This window comes from Astatotilapia calliptera, chromosome 11, assembly GCF_900246225.1.
Source record: "Astatotilapia calliptera chromosome 11, fAstCal1.2, whole genome shotgun sequence".
Classification (NCBI taxonomy): domain Eukaryota; kingdom Metazoa; phylum Chordata; class Actinopteri; order Cichliformes; family Cichlidae; genus Astatotilapia; species Astatotilapia calliptera.
Genome location: NC_039312.1, coordinates 10,971,185 through 10,988,628, shown reverse-complemented (window position 1 = coordinate 10,988,628; position 17,444 = coordinate 10,971,185). Strand labels below are relative to the sequence as shown.

Genomic DNA, 17,444 nt, shown 5'->3' with positions numbered 1-17,444 from the left:
ATGTATAATCTCAAGAGATCTGTTGATTGTTCATTTAACGCACTCACTTCCTCTGCACATAGTGTGTTAATACTAAATACATTCAGGCACTGTGTCATTTTGATACTTTAATGTCTTGATTAAGTTAATTGTGCAAAGCAATTACAGTGGCTGGTTTATTATATTGATAAAAGTCGTCATATTTAAAAATTAGTGGCAGGATTAGGGATGGAAATCTGATGAACGACATAAAAATGTCACAGTGTCGTAATTGATATTGTGCCTCACACTTTGTTAATGTCTGTTTAAAAAAAAGAAAAACTGAGACGATCTACCTTAAGTTGTTTTACTGCTCCTCCACCCACAGGTGGAAACCACCACCTGCCACACTTTATCTCCTCCGCATCTTAAACTTGGAGTCGCCTGAGCTGTGAGCAGTGTGTATCCGCAGTATATTGCCTCGTAAAAATGAGTCGTTGCATTTGCATATATACCTTTGCAGAGAAACTTTTTTCTCCACAGTAGGCTCTTCTATATTGTCTGACCTGCATGTTTTCCTGCCTCATCTTTCAGGTAGCTTTTATTGTCCTTGCATTTTTTATTTTCTTTTTTTTTGTCTCGAACCTCCTCCTACTGTTTGGAATACTAAACAGTTGTGTTGTTTTGCAGGTCGAGTTTAATTTTTAAAAAATAAATATTGAACTGATCGAATTCATGTAAATGCACAAGAGCAGAAACTCTCGGCTAGTGTGCACCACTGGTTAGTAACTGATGACACACATGATTGAAATTGCTTTGCCTGGATGCATTCGGTAGGGTCTTGTGTTTGATAAGGATAGCACTGCTTCAAGACATGGGTGCACACGCAGAAACAGGTGGCCGATCCAAAATGTGATTCCTGACGGCTTGAGCGGAAAACATCACAAGGTGGCAGGAACCTGGACCATAATGTTGGCAGACGCACATGTTTAACCTGACCTAAGATCTGGTGCTCCACCTCTGGCTTTGGGAACTGTTCTCTGATTTTTCAGGGTCATTTTTCCTGAACCTGGGCATTTTGTATTATTACAGGGTTTGACAACCTTTTAATATTTTCATTGTTTGAAGTGAACAGTGCAAATTTCACAAAAAACTGCAAGAGACAGGCCGATTATTCCTTATCACGAGTACACATGACAATTTTAGAGCTGCATTGTGCTTTAATCTCAAAATTACCTTCTGGCAGCCTAATTTTTTAGCAGCAACTGCTCCGCTCTTGTGAATTGTGTCATCAAATCTCCTTGAAATTAATTAAACATTTCTAAGTCGAAGAATTTGTCAAAGTATTGCTCTTATTTATACCCACATATGACAGAACTTCACAGCTTCAAAGCATCCACCCACTCACCCTGTACAGTAGCTCGTCTCTTGTTGAATTGTTCTATCTCCAGCTGCTTTCACGTTGCTTCCTGCTCTGCGTCTCTTGGGTTACCGTCTCCTCCCACTCAAATATCCTCTCTAACTTTCAGTAGATGTTGAGTGGAGTGACCACTCCTGCTAGTCGCCTTTAAATTGTTCTGAATCTTTTGTGGGCACTTCCCCTACCATGTTTGTGTTCATCCACCCACTGACTTGTTTGGACAAGTTAACTCTTTGAGTGGGCTTGAATGCGAGTGCTTGTGAAATGCTTGTGTTTGCCTGCAACATTGTTGGGGATGCTGTATTTGTCTACACTATTCCGCTCCCTGCGGCCTGCTTACAAATTATAGATTACGAAGGAAACCTAATAAAACCATCTAGATTTGTATTTGGGTTATTATGAAGGTAACTGTCTCCTGTTTTTCGTCGGCCTATTTTCGTGTTGTTTGATGCATCGAAAAACAATGTTTGACAGACGACTGGTGCGATTTGAAAAATGTTTAAGATGAGGATGTCTCCAGTGCTGCCTTTCATTGAATAACAGCATTTTATGCCTCAAAGTAATGATGTAAAATGTTTTCTCCTCTGCCTGTCAATATATTTTAGTCACTTCTTAGATAAATGAAATTGCAACCTGACTATATTTCTTGTCTTTTTTTCTTTCTTTTATTTGTAAAAAGCAGGCTTTGAGCAGGCTCAAATTTCCTTAAAATGTCCTACATTAATATAGTCCATATAGCTGGCATCACCATTGCTTTTAAGCCATTAAAACACAATATCTAGCCTTTCAAGCCTTTCACTACCTGGCAAGTGGCACTGTAATCATTTCTTTCCAATGGGCTCAATGCGTCTGTCAAGTAATACTTCAGGGATTGCTTTGTAATTTCACAGTGATTGCTTCAGATCACAGTCAGAAGGATTTTGCGATTACAGCCACGAGCAGAATAGCTTCATAGCTTGCCCCACTTTCTAAACGTTATGATGAAGGGAAAGAGAGACAAAGAGTCGGCGTGGTGGTGGTGGTGGGAGGAATTTTATAATTATGTCAAAAAGGTTGGTTTTAATTAAATTATTCCTTCCCTCTATAGGTACTGGTTGATTAAATGTAAATATTTACTCCAAATATATATGGAGGAGTTTCTTTGATATGCAGAAGAATGATTGCTGTCCACACTTGTGTGTTGTGACTCTGTCCTAAGCAATAGGTTTGGATTCGTGTCCAGAGCCGCTGCCTCCCAGTAATGGCCGAAAAGTTGGAGATCGTTACACTGTGGGTGACATGGTTTCCTTCCAATGTGATCAAGGCTTTTCACTACAGGTAGGTGGAAAAATGAAGTGCAGATCTGCAGCTCTCTTAGTGAAAAATATTGACCTGGCTAAATGAGTGACATTTTCATGGGGATCCTCTAAAGGATGAATGTTTTAAAACAGAGGAATCAAGTCCTTTTGATGAGTGTGTGTGTGTGTGTGTGTGTGTGTGTGTGTGTGTGTGTGTGTGTGTGTGAGCGGAAGAGTACAGGAAAGAAGTATGTGAATAGGCAAGTGTGTTTGCAAGTTTATTTGTAGTGGTGCGCGTGTATGTGTGCGTACATTGCCTCCCTGCTTGCATGTTTGTGTAAGTGTGAGTCCTAGTGTGTTCGTTACAAAGCAGCTTTAACTTCTTCCAATCCTGCCTGAGTAGATTCAGTGGCTGTGGCGTTTTGAGCTGTAGAACCTTCCAAGGCCACAGGCGATGGATTGTGTTAACAGTCGCCTCGCTAATCCCACACCGATTTTTCTTCCCAGCTCGGGCATTCTCTTCTTTTCATATCCTCTCTGGACTAACCAGCAACTTCTTACACACATCTTCAGGCTGAGTGTCTGAACACCAGAAATAGACTTGAGGCGGGTGTAGTAACAAAAGCAACAGTATGGATGAGTCTTTTGAGTTTAGTTTAGTGTGTGAGTGCGCAGTATAGCTATGTTTTTTCAGGCGTGATGTTAGTGTACAGGTTTTTGGAGAATCACCCTGCATGTATGCATTTTACAAACATGCAGGCAAATTCCAGTTTCTATGTTTAAAACAACATTAATGCTCTGAATATTAACCATCACATTTAGATTCCCTTTTTTGTATTCAACACAATTATGTTTGCAGATTTTTTTTTTTCTGTTCTTATCTCGGGGTGCTTACTCCCATTGTATACCTAGCAGCGAGAACATCCTGCCCTACTCTTGATATTTACACACAAGAAGGGGATTTTCACTAAATCCAAAGATCCATAGGACAGAGATAAAATATACTGGGGTCACCTGCTGGTTTGATCTCATCGTGTTCCTTTTCATTTTTAACTTCACAGTGTTTTGCTGAAAGGGAATTGACAGTAAACAGTTTTTGTTTGTTTTCTTGAACAGGGTAATGCATATATTACCTGCATGCCTGGTCCTGTCAGAAGATGGAATTACCCCGTACCTCTGTGCTTAGGTAATGTATTATCGCATACAGTCTGACAGCTCTAGTGACAGCATTTCAATGAGGTGATATTGTTGACAACAAACCCATATTTGTAGCACCAAACTCAAACTAGATCTTTTTCTTTCCCATTTTTGCCGTTCAATTTTTCTCATTGACTCGTTTATCTTTCTTCTATCTTCTCCTTATTTATATTTCTCTCATACTAATATTTTTCTCATATACAATGACCCGATAGCTCAGCAGCCTCAAAGAGGGCATTTTATTGTATTAGGAGAATTTTATTGTACGATCGGGGGGTTGGGAGGTGTGATGGCTGGGAATAGATGCCTTGAGGGGGTTAGGGATTATGAATTTTCTGCTTTCCCCTTCGGTTGAAAATCAATAAGGCTTTGCACCATCTGAGTGTGCTGTTTGATTTCTGATACTCCTGATGAGACTCCCTTGTCTCCCCCGACACTTCCTCTCAAGTTGATTGTCACAGTGATAGTTTCCAGAGATTACCAACGAAGAACTCCACATTCTCTTTGACGCCTCGCTGTTCGCTTGCACCCTGCTCCTCTCAGTTATATACATATACATAAACATATGCAATGTGATAAATGCACTCTTGCACACACAGACAAAACTGCACGGTTACTCAAAGAGCTCTTTGTGTAAATACTCTGTTCCTGTGGTTTTCATCGTTCACTGCAGACATAAATCCTGGCTTTGCTGTCGATAGGCATGTTCTCGGATGTGTGCGTTCACTCGTTAGCTTAAGTCTTCTCTCGTTTACAGTACATACGCTTCCCTGAACACCCCAGGATCTGTATTCATTTTGTTTGCTGATAAACCCACATCAAAGGCTTTGGATGCCCCTGCACCAAACGTATAACACCCTTTTAAGTGCCTCTCGTCTTCTCTTTTATTTCATACACAAGCAGGTCAAGCCCGTCCCCCCTCCCCACTACCAGGAACACAATTACCTCCCAAGATAGTTTGTGCCTCATTTTGGTCTTGGTTGATAGTCCCCAAAGAAATAGCAGCAATATCACTTGCGTTCTCCACCATTTGCCACACAAATGCGCCTGTTGGGGTTGTGATGGGAAAAGCAGGAATGATTTAGTTTTAAGATTATAAGATTACACCACCTGGGTGTTCATGTAAGACTAGGTTGTGTGTCACAAGAGAGGGGTATAACCTTCACAGCAAGCTAAGTGTTCTCTAATGCACTCAGTCAAACAAGAGAGGGTGGGGTGTTGCAGGTGGGAGGTTGAAGTAATCACCTTCACCACTGAGCAAAACTGAGTTAGACTATTGAATAGTGACACTCTCATTTATTTTGATTTAAAGCACCACTGAGCAAGGAGGGTGCCTTGGTCTGCTTGTTTTTTTTTCCAAGAAGAGATGGACAAGCACAAGACATAATCCAACAGACAAAGACCCTTCTCTGCTCTGCACATAAACATATATATATATATATATATATATATATATATATATATATATATATATATATATATATATATATATATATATATATATACATATATATATATAGACTATACATGTATATTAAGAATGTGTAGGATACACATGCACAACATACGTAACATTTATGCGTGTGCTGAAACTTTCACTCACACAAAGACACAGTGCTCTTTGCCCTCCCTGAATATCCAGCCCTCTAGTCATTGTTTTTCTTTGTTTTCCCACTGAGCTGCTCCATGGAGAAGTGACATGTTCTTTCTCCTTGGTTGGTCTCCCTCAGCTCAGTGTGGCGGCTCCATGACAGACTTCAGCGGCGTCATCCTCAGCCCAGGCTTTCCAGGGAATTACCAAAGCAGCCTGGACTGCAGCTGGAGAGTTCAACTCCCTATTGGCTTCGGTCTGTAACCTCTCCTCTCTCTTCTCCTGTGTAACTCAACAAACTGCTAATTTCAAGCATGTATAAGTACTAGTGTGTATAAAAGTGTAATACAATATTTGACAGGAATAGCCACTCTTTGCTCTCGTTTACTTCATTCATGTGCTCTTGGGTTTACCTCTTCCATTAACCTTCTCTTTCCTCTTCTTTAGGGATCCATCTCCAGTTTCTGAACTTCTCCACAGAGCCTGTTCATGACTATTTGGAGATCCGCAGTGGGAGCCTTGAGACAGGAACAGTGATTGATCGGTTCAGTGGCCCCACGCTGCCCAATCCTCTCTTCAGCACCACCCATGAGACTACTCTGTTCTTCCATAGCGACTACTCCCAGAACAAGCCCGGCTTCCAAATTGTCTACCAGGGTGAGAGAGAAAAACAGTGTAGCCTAAGAGGACGTGCATTGTTGTCCTTATTTTCTGTTCTGTGTGTCTACACATGCACGATATATGTACATATTATAATGTCATGCAAGTATGAGCTGTATGTGAAAGTATCTTTTAAAAGTTTAGGCCTCTGAATGTTTTCTAGCTTTTCAATTTTTTTTCTTTTATCACAGTTATTGAGAATTTGCTAAAGGTACAGCATGTCTCCAAAGCACAGTAGGTACACCTCACGAGCACTGGGTGCTGTCTCTCAGAATGCCCCTGGAGGTTAGCCAATCAGAAAAAAACAGGGAACATTTAGGGAGAGTACCTTAAAGAGACAGGAGCTAAAATGGCACATCTCAGATAGACAGTGAACTGAGGGACTGCATAAAGGCCTAATATGAGATAAGTTTTTTTTGTTTGTTTGTTTTGTTGTTGTTTTTTAACCATGTAAAGTACAGCATCAAAAATAGTCATAACAAATGATAACCAAGTGTCCATATCATGATTTTAGGTCTTTCCCTGTACTGTAGTCTGTTAGATATTTTGCTCATATAATAGGTTTGCAAAGCGTAAGAAGGTGAGGTATTCTCTTCAAAAGTAAAGACTACCCCTGTTGAACAGCCCACGCTTTTCCTTTGTGACTTATTTACATCACTATAACACCCTGGCAAAATTTGGTGACTCTGTCCCCACAACAATGAAGTAAGTAATATTAGGATACACAGACAGTCAAAGCGAGGTACACAAAAAGATTAAAGTAAATAAGAGCATTAAGTGCCATAATAGGCAACAGAAAAATACAATAAGACACATTAAAACAGACGAAAGGTTTAAAATAAATAAATAATGATTAAATACAAATTCTCAGTAGAAAGCCTGTTCAAACAAAAACAAAATCCTTAGATGCCTAGTGTTCACACAACATGCAAATAATATGGCTAAATTTATTATCTGTTTGTTTCTCTCCTGCTCTATGTCCTCACATGTATGTATGTGTTTTATTACAACCAGATTCAACTATTCTCATTCACGTAATTTTCCAGTTTTTGCTGTGAGCCAGCAGAACGATAAATAGTCACTCTTATGCAGCTCATCAAGGCTAATTTCAAGACATTTTCCAACCTGCTGCTGTGCATTACTAAAATCCATGTGTTACAACAGGGATGTAACAGTGTTGCCTGTCAAAATCAGTAGTACCTAAGTTAAAGAAAACAGATTTGATGTGATGGATGCAACATTTACATATAAGATGAAATTTAGAGGCTAAAGGATATAAACATTTTCTTAGCAGGTGGCAGTTTGTAGGGCTTTGCTCGTTATATGCATTTAATCATTGTTTTTAATCAATTTTTAATCAAAGTTAAAATTATGAGATTTTAAATAAGCTTCCTATGGTCACTTTGAAATTGGGTTTTGCAAGTGCCGTGAAAGAAGATTGAAGCGCTCTCTAACAGGACACGTAAAAGCCCATTAGGTACAGACAAGGGAGAAAGTTTTGTAATTAGGTATACACGGCAGTTTCTTCCACTGAGGTTGTAGGATTAAAGAAAACCTTTTGCATTTTCTGAAACATTGCATACCACATGTCCTTGAAGATTATTATTTTTACCCCAGTGTTGAATTCTGTGTTTTATGATCCTTTTTGTCTTGGATGGGTTTTACTTTCCCCCCCAGCATATGAGCTACAGAGGTGCCCAGACCCACGGCCGTTTCGTAACGGCATAGTGATCGGACAGGACTACAGCGTGGGGATGACCATTTCCTTTGAGTGCCTGCCAGGTTACACTCTTCTTGGAGAACAGTCGCTCACATGTCTGCATGGAATCAGCAGAAACTGGAACCACCCCATCCCCCGCTGTGAAGGTGAGTGCCTTAGGTCCCCTCTCAGCAGTGTCCTTGCACCAAGTGTCATTCATATGCAGAAAAAAATTGGCACTCGATCTATTCAGTGTCTAAATGTTTCCTATGAATTTCTTATATTTGGTGAATCAACATATTCTGTTTATTCATCTCAAAATGCTCTTTCATGTTTCTGGTTTCAAAATCAGTAGGAAAATATTTAAATATTTGTGCACCTAACTAAAGTAAAGGTGAAGATTCCTTTCCATTACAAAAAAATGTCTTTGTTATTTTAAATAGTTCATTTTATAATAGAATACAGTCTGCTTGTTGTGCTGTCTTTTACTCTAGCACATCAAAGCATGAGACTCACCAGCTATTCAACACTATTTTACTGAACTATAAACTGATGCTTAGCGATTATAATGATACATGGAGCATCTTCAAGTCTTTAATGCAAATCCGAACATGCTGGTCTTTTATGTAATTCTAAAGGAGTCGCCTTAGATGTCACTCAGGTACGCTAAACAATCTTTCATCAGTTAAACGATGCAACAGCAGACTTTATAAGACCACACGATAGTTTTATATTTGCCTTAAAATGTTGTTTTGGTTCTTACATGCTGTATTGCTCCTGTCAGGTTTACAGCACTTCTTTTTTTTATCCTGTGGGTAATGCTTTGGCTTTGACTCCTAGTTCAAAGTCAGATTTAAGCATCTAAGGGGGTTTGATAGAGGGAGTTTTGCTGTCAAAATCAGTCATCATCATTACTTCACAACAGCCAGTAACCATTCCTTGCATTTGTGTCTAACAGGTGCATTCTCCCCCCCAGTATCTGGGTGATAACCCAATAACACGCCGTTATGGTTTATTTTATCAACTGTTAGTGGCAATACAACCATAAAAGCTTTTATCACTTGAGGTATGACTGGCTTTCTATTTTTGTCCGACATTGCTTTCTCTCTTCCCTCCTCTAGCTCTGTGTGGCGGGAATATAACATCCATGAATGGCACAATTTACTCTCCTGGACACCCAGCCGAGTATCCACACTTCCAGGACTGCATGTGGACCGTCAGAGTACCCCCTGGGTACGGCATCTACATAAATTTCTCCGTTATCAATACCGAGCCAATCTACGACTACATCACTGTGTGGTAAGCCCTCATTTCTCTCTCAGTATGACATTATTTATCAATCATCAGCTTATAGCACTCGTGAAACTCATGACTTTGAGGGAGAGGTATCCTGGACCAGTTGTCAGCCCATCATAGGGTTCACACAGAGAGACAGACATCCACACCTAGGGCCAATTTACATTCACCGGTTAGTCTAACATGCAGGTCTTTGGACTGTTGGAGGAAGTTGTAGTACCTGCAGAAACCCCACACAGACAAACACAGAATGGTGCTAGCCAAATGTCTCGAGACATTCTTGCTGAATAACGAATTAATTTGAGCTTTACAAAGCAAACATGTTTTAAGGCCAGAGGCCAGTTAAGTAAGTTACGTTCACAGCTTATGACAACAACCAGACATGACAACAAATATTGTGAAAATATGTCCTGACATTTACGCCTTTCTTTTACTAACAAAATCTTTTTCCATCCTTCTGTACAACTAGATTGTTTTTATGTGACTAACTAACTAAAAGAAATTCAAGTCTGAATCACTGCGCTCCCTTTCTTTACTCCCCCAAACTTTTGCTTTTACTTTAGATCCCCCAGCAAGTGTACCATAAAAGACAGAAATGTGTATCAGCATGAAAACATCAACTTTGAGTTGCTTGGGATGTCTGTTTACAATTGAGAAACTTTACAGATAGTTGTACGACAGTAAACAATACTACCTGCCTCCTGTCACTCCAGCCACTATCTCCCCATCTCCCCTTTTCCCTGTATCTTTCTGCATCCTCTCTGTTGTCTGAGGCAGTCATAGAGCGGCCCTCATGGGTAATATGGGAGGGAAATGCCTTCCAGCATCCAGGGCTGCCATTGATGGTATGGGAGGAGGGAGCCGCTGGCACTACTGTTTTCAAATCAAATGGCGCATAAACAATCTGTCCCTTGATGGTAACATTTTGTTTCCCTGCCTGACTGCTGTCTCTTATTTTGTTGATCTCTCTTAAAAGAAACTGCAGTAAGACTTCCAGTATATACAATATTTAAGGTGAACAAATATAACAAAAAAAAACATTTAGTGTGATTTAGAAAAGAAAGCCTGGAGCTGCTTGAAAGTGCCAGTAATTAAATACACTTCTCTTGTTAAAAAATAACATTTATACATAATAGAAAAGTGCTGTCTTCTGGTGCATTTTTTATGCCCAAAGAAAAGTACTGTTTGGGTTGTTTTTGCATGCTAACATGATATTTTACTCCAGACATAGATCACGGCCATGCACCTGCAAGGGTTTGAAAGTTCTCTGCGCTCTCATTAGGGCAGCTGATTCTCTGTTTTAGAGCTGCTAGCTAATGCATGGCTCAGAAATGGCTTCACTGCTAATGACAGCTTCTATTATTACCCCACAGCCATCCACCAATTTGTCTTTTCATCTTTCAGCAGGGGAACATGTTGTCCATAAATGTAGTTTAATGTTGCAGTAGGGATATACAGATTGCTGTCAGTAAATTTCCTGAGAAATCTCAGGAAAAGCCTCTCCTAACTCTAAAGCTAATCCAGTGAGTCAAATAGCAAACCCTAACTAGAAAAATTTGCATTTCCTGCGAAAATGCAGTGTGGATGCTTTAAAGCTGAAGCTGTATGCAAAAAGTAGCTGAAAAAGCTGAAAAGTTGCAGAAATTGTAAAAACTTTGCAGAAGCAAAGGAACTTTGCTAAAATGGAATAACTTAGCAGAACTGCAATATCTTAGAGGAAACATAATACTTGGCAGAAATACAATAGCATAGCAGAACTTAGCAGAAATATTGTAACTTACCAGAAACATAACTTCTCAAAAATACAAGAATTTAGGAGAAATAGTATAAGATAACAGAAAGAATATATTTAGACAAAAATACTTAAGCATTACAGAAACACTATGATTTAGAAAAATAGTACAACATAGCAGAAATACTGTGATTTACCAGAGACACTGTGATGAACTATGAATATTGTAATTTTAAATTAAGACTATGTTTTAGCACAAATATTATAATTTGGCAGAAATACTATGATACAGCACAAATACTCTGGTTTAGCACAAATATTATAACATAGCAGAAATACAATTATATAGCAGAAATGCTATATTTAGAAAGAAAAATATAATATAGTAGAAATAGTATGATTGAGCAGAAATACTACAATATAGCATAATAACAATGATTTAGCAGAAATACTATGATTGAGCAGAAGTACTAAGATGTAGTAAAAGTACTTTGATTTAACAGAAATACAATTATGGAGGAGTAATACTTTAAAATGGGAGAAATATTGATACACACACACACATACACAGAGCCTAAAGGTAAGAGTATTTGTGCCATGGAGTGTTAAGAATGTGAGGTCCATATTAGAAAAGCTGGTAAAATCATAAAAGTTTGCAGAATTGTAATAAATGATGAATATGAATTACTGGTCTGTGACAGTGTATTAATTTGTAGGGAAAAAAACATGTTGACCAAGGTGGAATCGAACCCACGATCTTTGGCTTGCAGACCCGTGTCATTACCAACTGCGCCACTGGGAAAGAGAGGAGCCGTTTTGAAAAACAGGGTGATGAGCAGTCAGAATTAGATCCCGGTGAGAGGCGAAAAACGCCGTTTTTTGGAGTTACAAAACGTTGTGTAACTCAAAAACTAGGTGGACTAGAGGCATAATTCTTGTACTGGGTGAATCAGCGGACTTTGGTGTACTTTGACTGCGATTTTCATTGCTCTTTGTACAACCGTCGCTGAGATATGACGAGAGAGGAAACGGAAGACCTCAGACATGATTGGCTGGCTGGGAAGCCATGCAGGCCCTGATATGTGATATGTGTCTGAGTCCGCACAGAGGATTGGCTGCCTGGCAGAAATATATAGAAATAGTATGATTAAGCATAAATACTACATTTAGCAGAAATACTATATTAAGCAGAAATCCTATAAAAAGCAGAAATAGTAAATTAAGCACAAATCTTATGAAATAGCAGAAATAGTATGATTTAGCACAATAGTAATAACTTAAACAGAAAAATTGGAAAAGCAAAATGGACAGCTGAAGAAATGCTGAACATGCTGAGGGTCCCTCAAATATACTTGTTAAATGAAAAAAATCAGCAAAAAAAAATATAATAGCCACACAATCACAAATATGTACACATAAGGAAACACACATGCACAGAGAGACACACACACAAGATCCAATTCAGTCAACCAGTCTAAATATATTGAATTTGAATCTTAGAATGAGATCATCCCATTAAAAGGCCTCTCTCTCTCTCTCTCTCTCTTTCTCTCTCTCTCTCTCTCTCTGTCACACACACACACACACTGCTGAATTTGAATCCACCAATCAGAGAGCCTGTGCACTTTTTCCCGCCAAAACAGGTGCATCTTTTTACACACGCAGCACAGAGAGACATAGGATTATCCGGTTGTTCAGTCTGACGTCACTAGCCGTGTCTGGGTCTAAACTCCGCTGCAGGTCCATATATCAAACGATCACTATGGCATTACTGTGAGTTGAAAAACTGTCTAAAGTCTTTCATCTTTAATAAAATGATCAGCGTTCTGCTCTACCAGGTGTAACAATTGAGTTTAACATCCAGGCATCCATGAAAACAGAATTTATGACATTTAACGGAGTTAGAAGTTAGCAGGGAGTTAGCTCGCTAGCTTCTATCTAAATACAATATAGCATGTCCTGACTGCGGGGTTTTGGAAACAAATTAAAACGTACAGCTCTGTTATCACTTCCAACATAAATGAAGACAGAAAGCTAAACAGCAGTGACGTTTGTAGGGTTACTGAAGTTTGGCTAGCTGGTATATAATGATGTGCTACGTGACCGCTAGCGACACAGCTATGTTAGCATAATATAAACAAGCTAACTTTTTTTCCACTTGATAAAAGTTACCGTGAGTGTTCTCGGTGGTCAGGAACAAATGTAATTGCATGGCAGGATGCTGTAAACGGACCAAACTTCAGCCAGGAGAACAACTGAGATAATCCATCCACAATACGAGGTTAGTCATTCATATACTGCTGCATGGGCTGGGCTGTAGTTACATCCTAAGGTTTTAAAAACTGAGCTTAAATAAATGATTAGCGGTAATAAAAGCCGAGGGAGGTCAACAGTGATCGCTGACTGTTTTAGGAGCTTTTTGAGATCAAATAGAAGAAAATACATAACATTAAACATGTTAACAACACAAATGCCATATTAAACGCAGACTACTTTAGACCCGGAAGTAGGATTCGTCGCGTCATCACTGAACAACCGGATTGCAGTCTATTTCTCATAATGACGACTCCCCTCAAACAAATGACCATAATTTCCTAACCGTAGGGGCTAGAGCGGTCATTCTTACACCGTTTTGTTCAGAAGAGATGGGGGAATCTTCAAGTGTTGACAATTTATCATTAAAATATGAATTTTTAGAGATATATGACATGGATGACTTGTTGACTTAGAAGCCACGAATTCCCCAATATGCAAATTTGAATGCCTCAGACCACATATATGATTGGCTGGCTGGGAAGCCGTGCAGGCCCTGATTTGTGGATTTGAATTCCTCAGCCCTCAGATATGATTGGCTGGCTTAGAAGCCATGAAGGCCCCAATATGCAAATTTGAATGCCTCAGGACACATATGATTGGCTGGGAAGCCGTGCAGGCCCTGATTTGAAAATTTGAATGTCTCAGTCCTCACAGGATTGGCTGCCTGGGGACCTGGCAGAAATATATAGAAATAGTATGATTAAGCATAAATACTACATTTAGTAGAAATACTATGTTTTAGCACAAATACTATAAAAAGCAGAAATACTATAATTTAGCAGAAATACTATATTAAGCACAAATCCTATAAAAAGCAGAAATAGTATGATTAAGCATAAACACTACATTTAGTAGAAATACTATGTTTTAGCACAAATACTATAAAAAGCAGAAATACTATATTAGGCACAAATCCTATAAAAAGCAGAAATACTATATTAGGCACAAATCCTATAAAAAGCAGAAATAGTATGATTAAGCATAAATACTACATTTAGTAGAAATACTATGTTTTAGCACAAATAGTATAAAAAGCATAAATACTGTAATTTAGCAGAAATACTATATTAGGCACAAATTCTATGAAAAGCAGAAATAGTATGATTAAGCATAAATACTACATTTAGTAGAAATACTATGTTTTAGCACAAATCCTATAAAAAGCAGAAATACTGTACTATGATTTAGTAGAAAAACTATAAATAATCAGAAATACTATATTTGGCAGAAATACTATATTTTGCACAAATCTTATAAAATAGCAGAAATAGTATGATTTAGCACAATAGTAATAAGTTAAACAGAAAAATTGGAAAAGCAAAATGGACAGCTGAAAAAATGCTGAACATGCTGAGGGTCCCTCAAATATACTTGTTAAATGAAAAAATCAGCAAAAAGATGCACAGGGAGAGAGAAGTAAGTTTCTAGGTCAGCCTGGGAGCTGCTGAATTTGAATCCACCAATCAGAGAGCCTGTGTACTTTTTCCCGCCAAAACAGGTGCATCTATTTACACACGCAGCACAGAGAGGCACAGGATTATTGCAGCTTATTTCTCATAATGACGACTCCCCTCAAACAAATGACCATAATTTCCTAACCGTAGGGGCTAGAGCGGTCATTCTTACACCGTTTTGTTCAGAAGAGATGGGGGAATCTTCCAGTGTTGACAATTTATCATTAAAATGTGAATTATTAAAGATATTTGACTTCTAATGCACCATAACTGAGTAGAGCGAAGCAAAAACTGGCTTGACTTGCCCTCAAACAACGCTTTGTAACTCGAAATCTATTTGGAGTATCGATATCATTCTTTCCCCGTAAGAGACAGCAGGCTTTGGTGAACAGTCATGGAAATTTTCAGGTCTCTGTGGAAATCCAACAAAAAGTTATGACGAGAGAAAAAAGTGGTTCATTTCCAGGGTTTGAAATTTGAAGAAATCTGAGCGACGGACGAATTTCCTACCCTCAAACAAGTCCAACTCATTTCAGAACGGTAATACGTGAGAAAGAAATTCTTGAATTGTGAGCGTCACGAGTGTCTGAAGATATACCGGGACAAGCCTCATGTCTTAACTTTGCTTCGTTAAGGAGATATGACGATTCGAATATGCCTCTCATTACAGAAATGCAGCGGTGATTTTGAACAAACTCTCCATTGACTTTATATGGAGAGTTTTCCGACATTGTGTTGGTCTGAGGAGATTTGCGAAAGTTCTATGAATACCACAACAATGATAGTGACATTTTCGGAAACCCAGCAAAAATACCTATGTTTTGATGTATAATTTGTGGAAGTTGAGTGAAGATTGAGCAAGTAGCAAGAAGTTGTTCGGACATGAAGAGAAGACTGCAAAACCTTCAGTGGCACACTGGAAGCCAAGTGCATAGCAACCATAACAACGCATGTATTTTGTGAAAAATCACAATTTTGCAACTGAAAACTTTAAGAGGCATAAAGGTAAAACGGTAAAAGATTTGAAAAAGCTGAATCATACCTGAATAGCCCAATAATTTGAGAACATTTTAAAGTTTGAATGGTTGTTCTACGTGAAAATATGAGGAAGTAGTTAAGTTTCAGAAACAAGCAAATTTTAGCAGAATTGCAGAAGTTTCCCATTCATTTCAATGGGACAAATTAAGCTTAATATTTTAAAAAGTATAATAGTGAAAAATACCAAAAGACATAGCAGGAATTAGCAGAAATAGCAGAATATTTTAAAATTTGAACGGTGAAAATCGGCTGAAAATTGTGGAAGTAGTTAAGTGCCAAAAAGTGTACGGAAGTCCCAAGAGGAACTCAATAGTGTGGATGCTTAAAGCATCCACACAATTACCGTTCAAGATATAACGTGTCACAATATCCAATCCAGCGTCTATCTATTCATCCATTTTAGACGCTTTCTCCAGGTTCTATCTGGGGCATCTTGAGGTCCACCCAGGCCAGCTGGAATGTATAAGTATGTTCTGGGTCTGCCTTGGGGTCTCCTCCCAGTCAGACGTGCCGGATGTCTCTTCAGGGAGGCATGCTAGAGGCTTCCTAATTAGGTATCTGTCTTTCTTTAACTGCCACTTTTCAGGAGAGGTCCACTCAACCAAACAGTTGTAATGCTGTAACCCCAACCTACGCAGGCTGCTTATGCTAGCTTTCTTTACTCATAAATCAAGAATTTTATCCTGAGGCTGAGCTCCAGCTCAAACAAGATACTTCAGTACACGCCATTCCTTCAGTTCCACACTTCCCAAATCCTCAAAGTGTGACGTTGTCCAAGAGATGCCTTAGACATGGCATCCGTGTAATTAGGATGATGGGTTTTTTGTTTTTTTTATTGAATTGAATTATGCTCAATACATTTTTATATATCTTTGACTCTTGATTGCTGAGAAACATTTTGGAGTCTGTCATGGGACACGCTGACCTGCTCTTTGATTCCAGCAACTTGTTAAAGCAAACTGGTGTATAAAGGAAAGAAATGATTTTCTGTTTCTGCCTCCCTCCTTTCTCCACCCTTCATTTCTTTCCTTTATTTTCTCCACCTCTATATTTCTGCACTAGGGACGGACCTGACCAGAGCTCGCCCCAAATCGGTCAGTTTAGTGGCAGCTCTGTACAGGAGGGCGTGTCCACCACTGCCAATCAGGTCCTCATCAAGTTCCACAGCGACTTCAGCACCAGCGGCTTCTTTGAGCTACATTATTTCGGTAACGTCTCCTAACTTAAGTGGAGACCTCATGCCTAACCTAAGTCTTCTCAGTACCTTCTGTCATAGCATTGCTTCCAGCTCTAATGATAAATGATAAATGCAGTTTAAAGCTTTTTTTTTCTTGCGCTATTAAAACACCCTTTCAAAGAGGAGCTGATTAATAATAAAACGCTCCCTATCTCAACTAAATTAGTGATTGTTTTTTGATGATCATGAACAGTGATAGGTGGCAATTTCTGATCTAATCAAGTTTCATTATGATGGGAGAGACACCGTTTGCCTCTCTTTATTTCTGCCTTCAAATGTGCACACAGCTCTCACTCTGTTCAAGGATTCAGTTTGTTTGCCCTTTCCCCAACAGCGTACCAGCTGAGAACATGTCAGCCACCCCCTCCTGTTGCCAACGCTACGATCTTAACAGAAGATGATGAGTTTGAAATAGGTTTGTCTTATTTTATTTGCTTGTTTACCAGCCAGAGACAATGTGAAGTGAAATCAGTTTGCAGTAGGCAGATTATTTGTGTGTATGTAATTATATATAAGTAACTATGTATACAAACACTGGTATACACATATCTTTTAAATATATGATTTCA

At 38.9% G+C, this 17,444-nt stretch overlaps 1 protein-coding gene across 4 annotated transcripts in view; it reads left to right on the top strand.

Annotated features, from left to right (window-relative positions):
• LOC113032123 (CUB and sushi domain-containing protein 3-like) overlaps positions 1-17,444 on the top strand; it is a 245,265-nt gene that overhangs the window by 163,955 nt on the left and 63,866 nt on the right. For all 4 annotated transcript variants that reach the window (XM_026184799.1, XM_026184798.1, XM_026184796.1 and 1 more), the window contains 8 exons: positions 2,577-2,695; positions 3,772-3,841; positions 5,583-5,699; positions 5,891-6,100; positions 7,781-7,969; positions 8,924-9,101; positions 16,701-16,846; positions 17,210-17,290. In XM_026184799.1, coding sequence (XP_026040584.1) covers positions 2,577-2,695; positions 3,772-3,841; positions 5,583-5,699; positions 5,891-6,100; positions 7,781-7,969; positions 8,924-9,101; positions 16,701-16,846; positions 17,210-17,290 — 1,110 coding nt within the window. The remainder of the gene's footprint in view (positions 1-2,576; positions 2,696-3,771; positions 3,842-5,582; positions 5,700-5,890; positions 6,101-7,780; positions 7,970-8,923; positions 9,102-16,700; positions 16,847-17,209; positions 17,291-17,444) is intronic.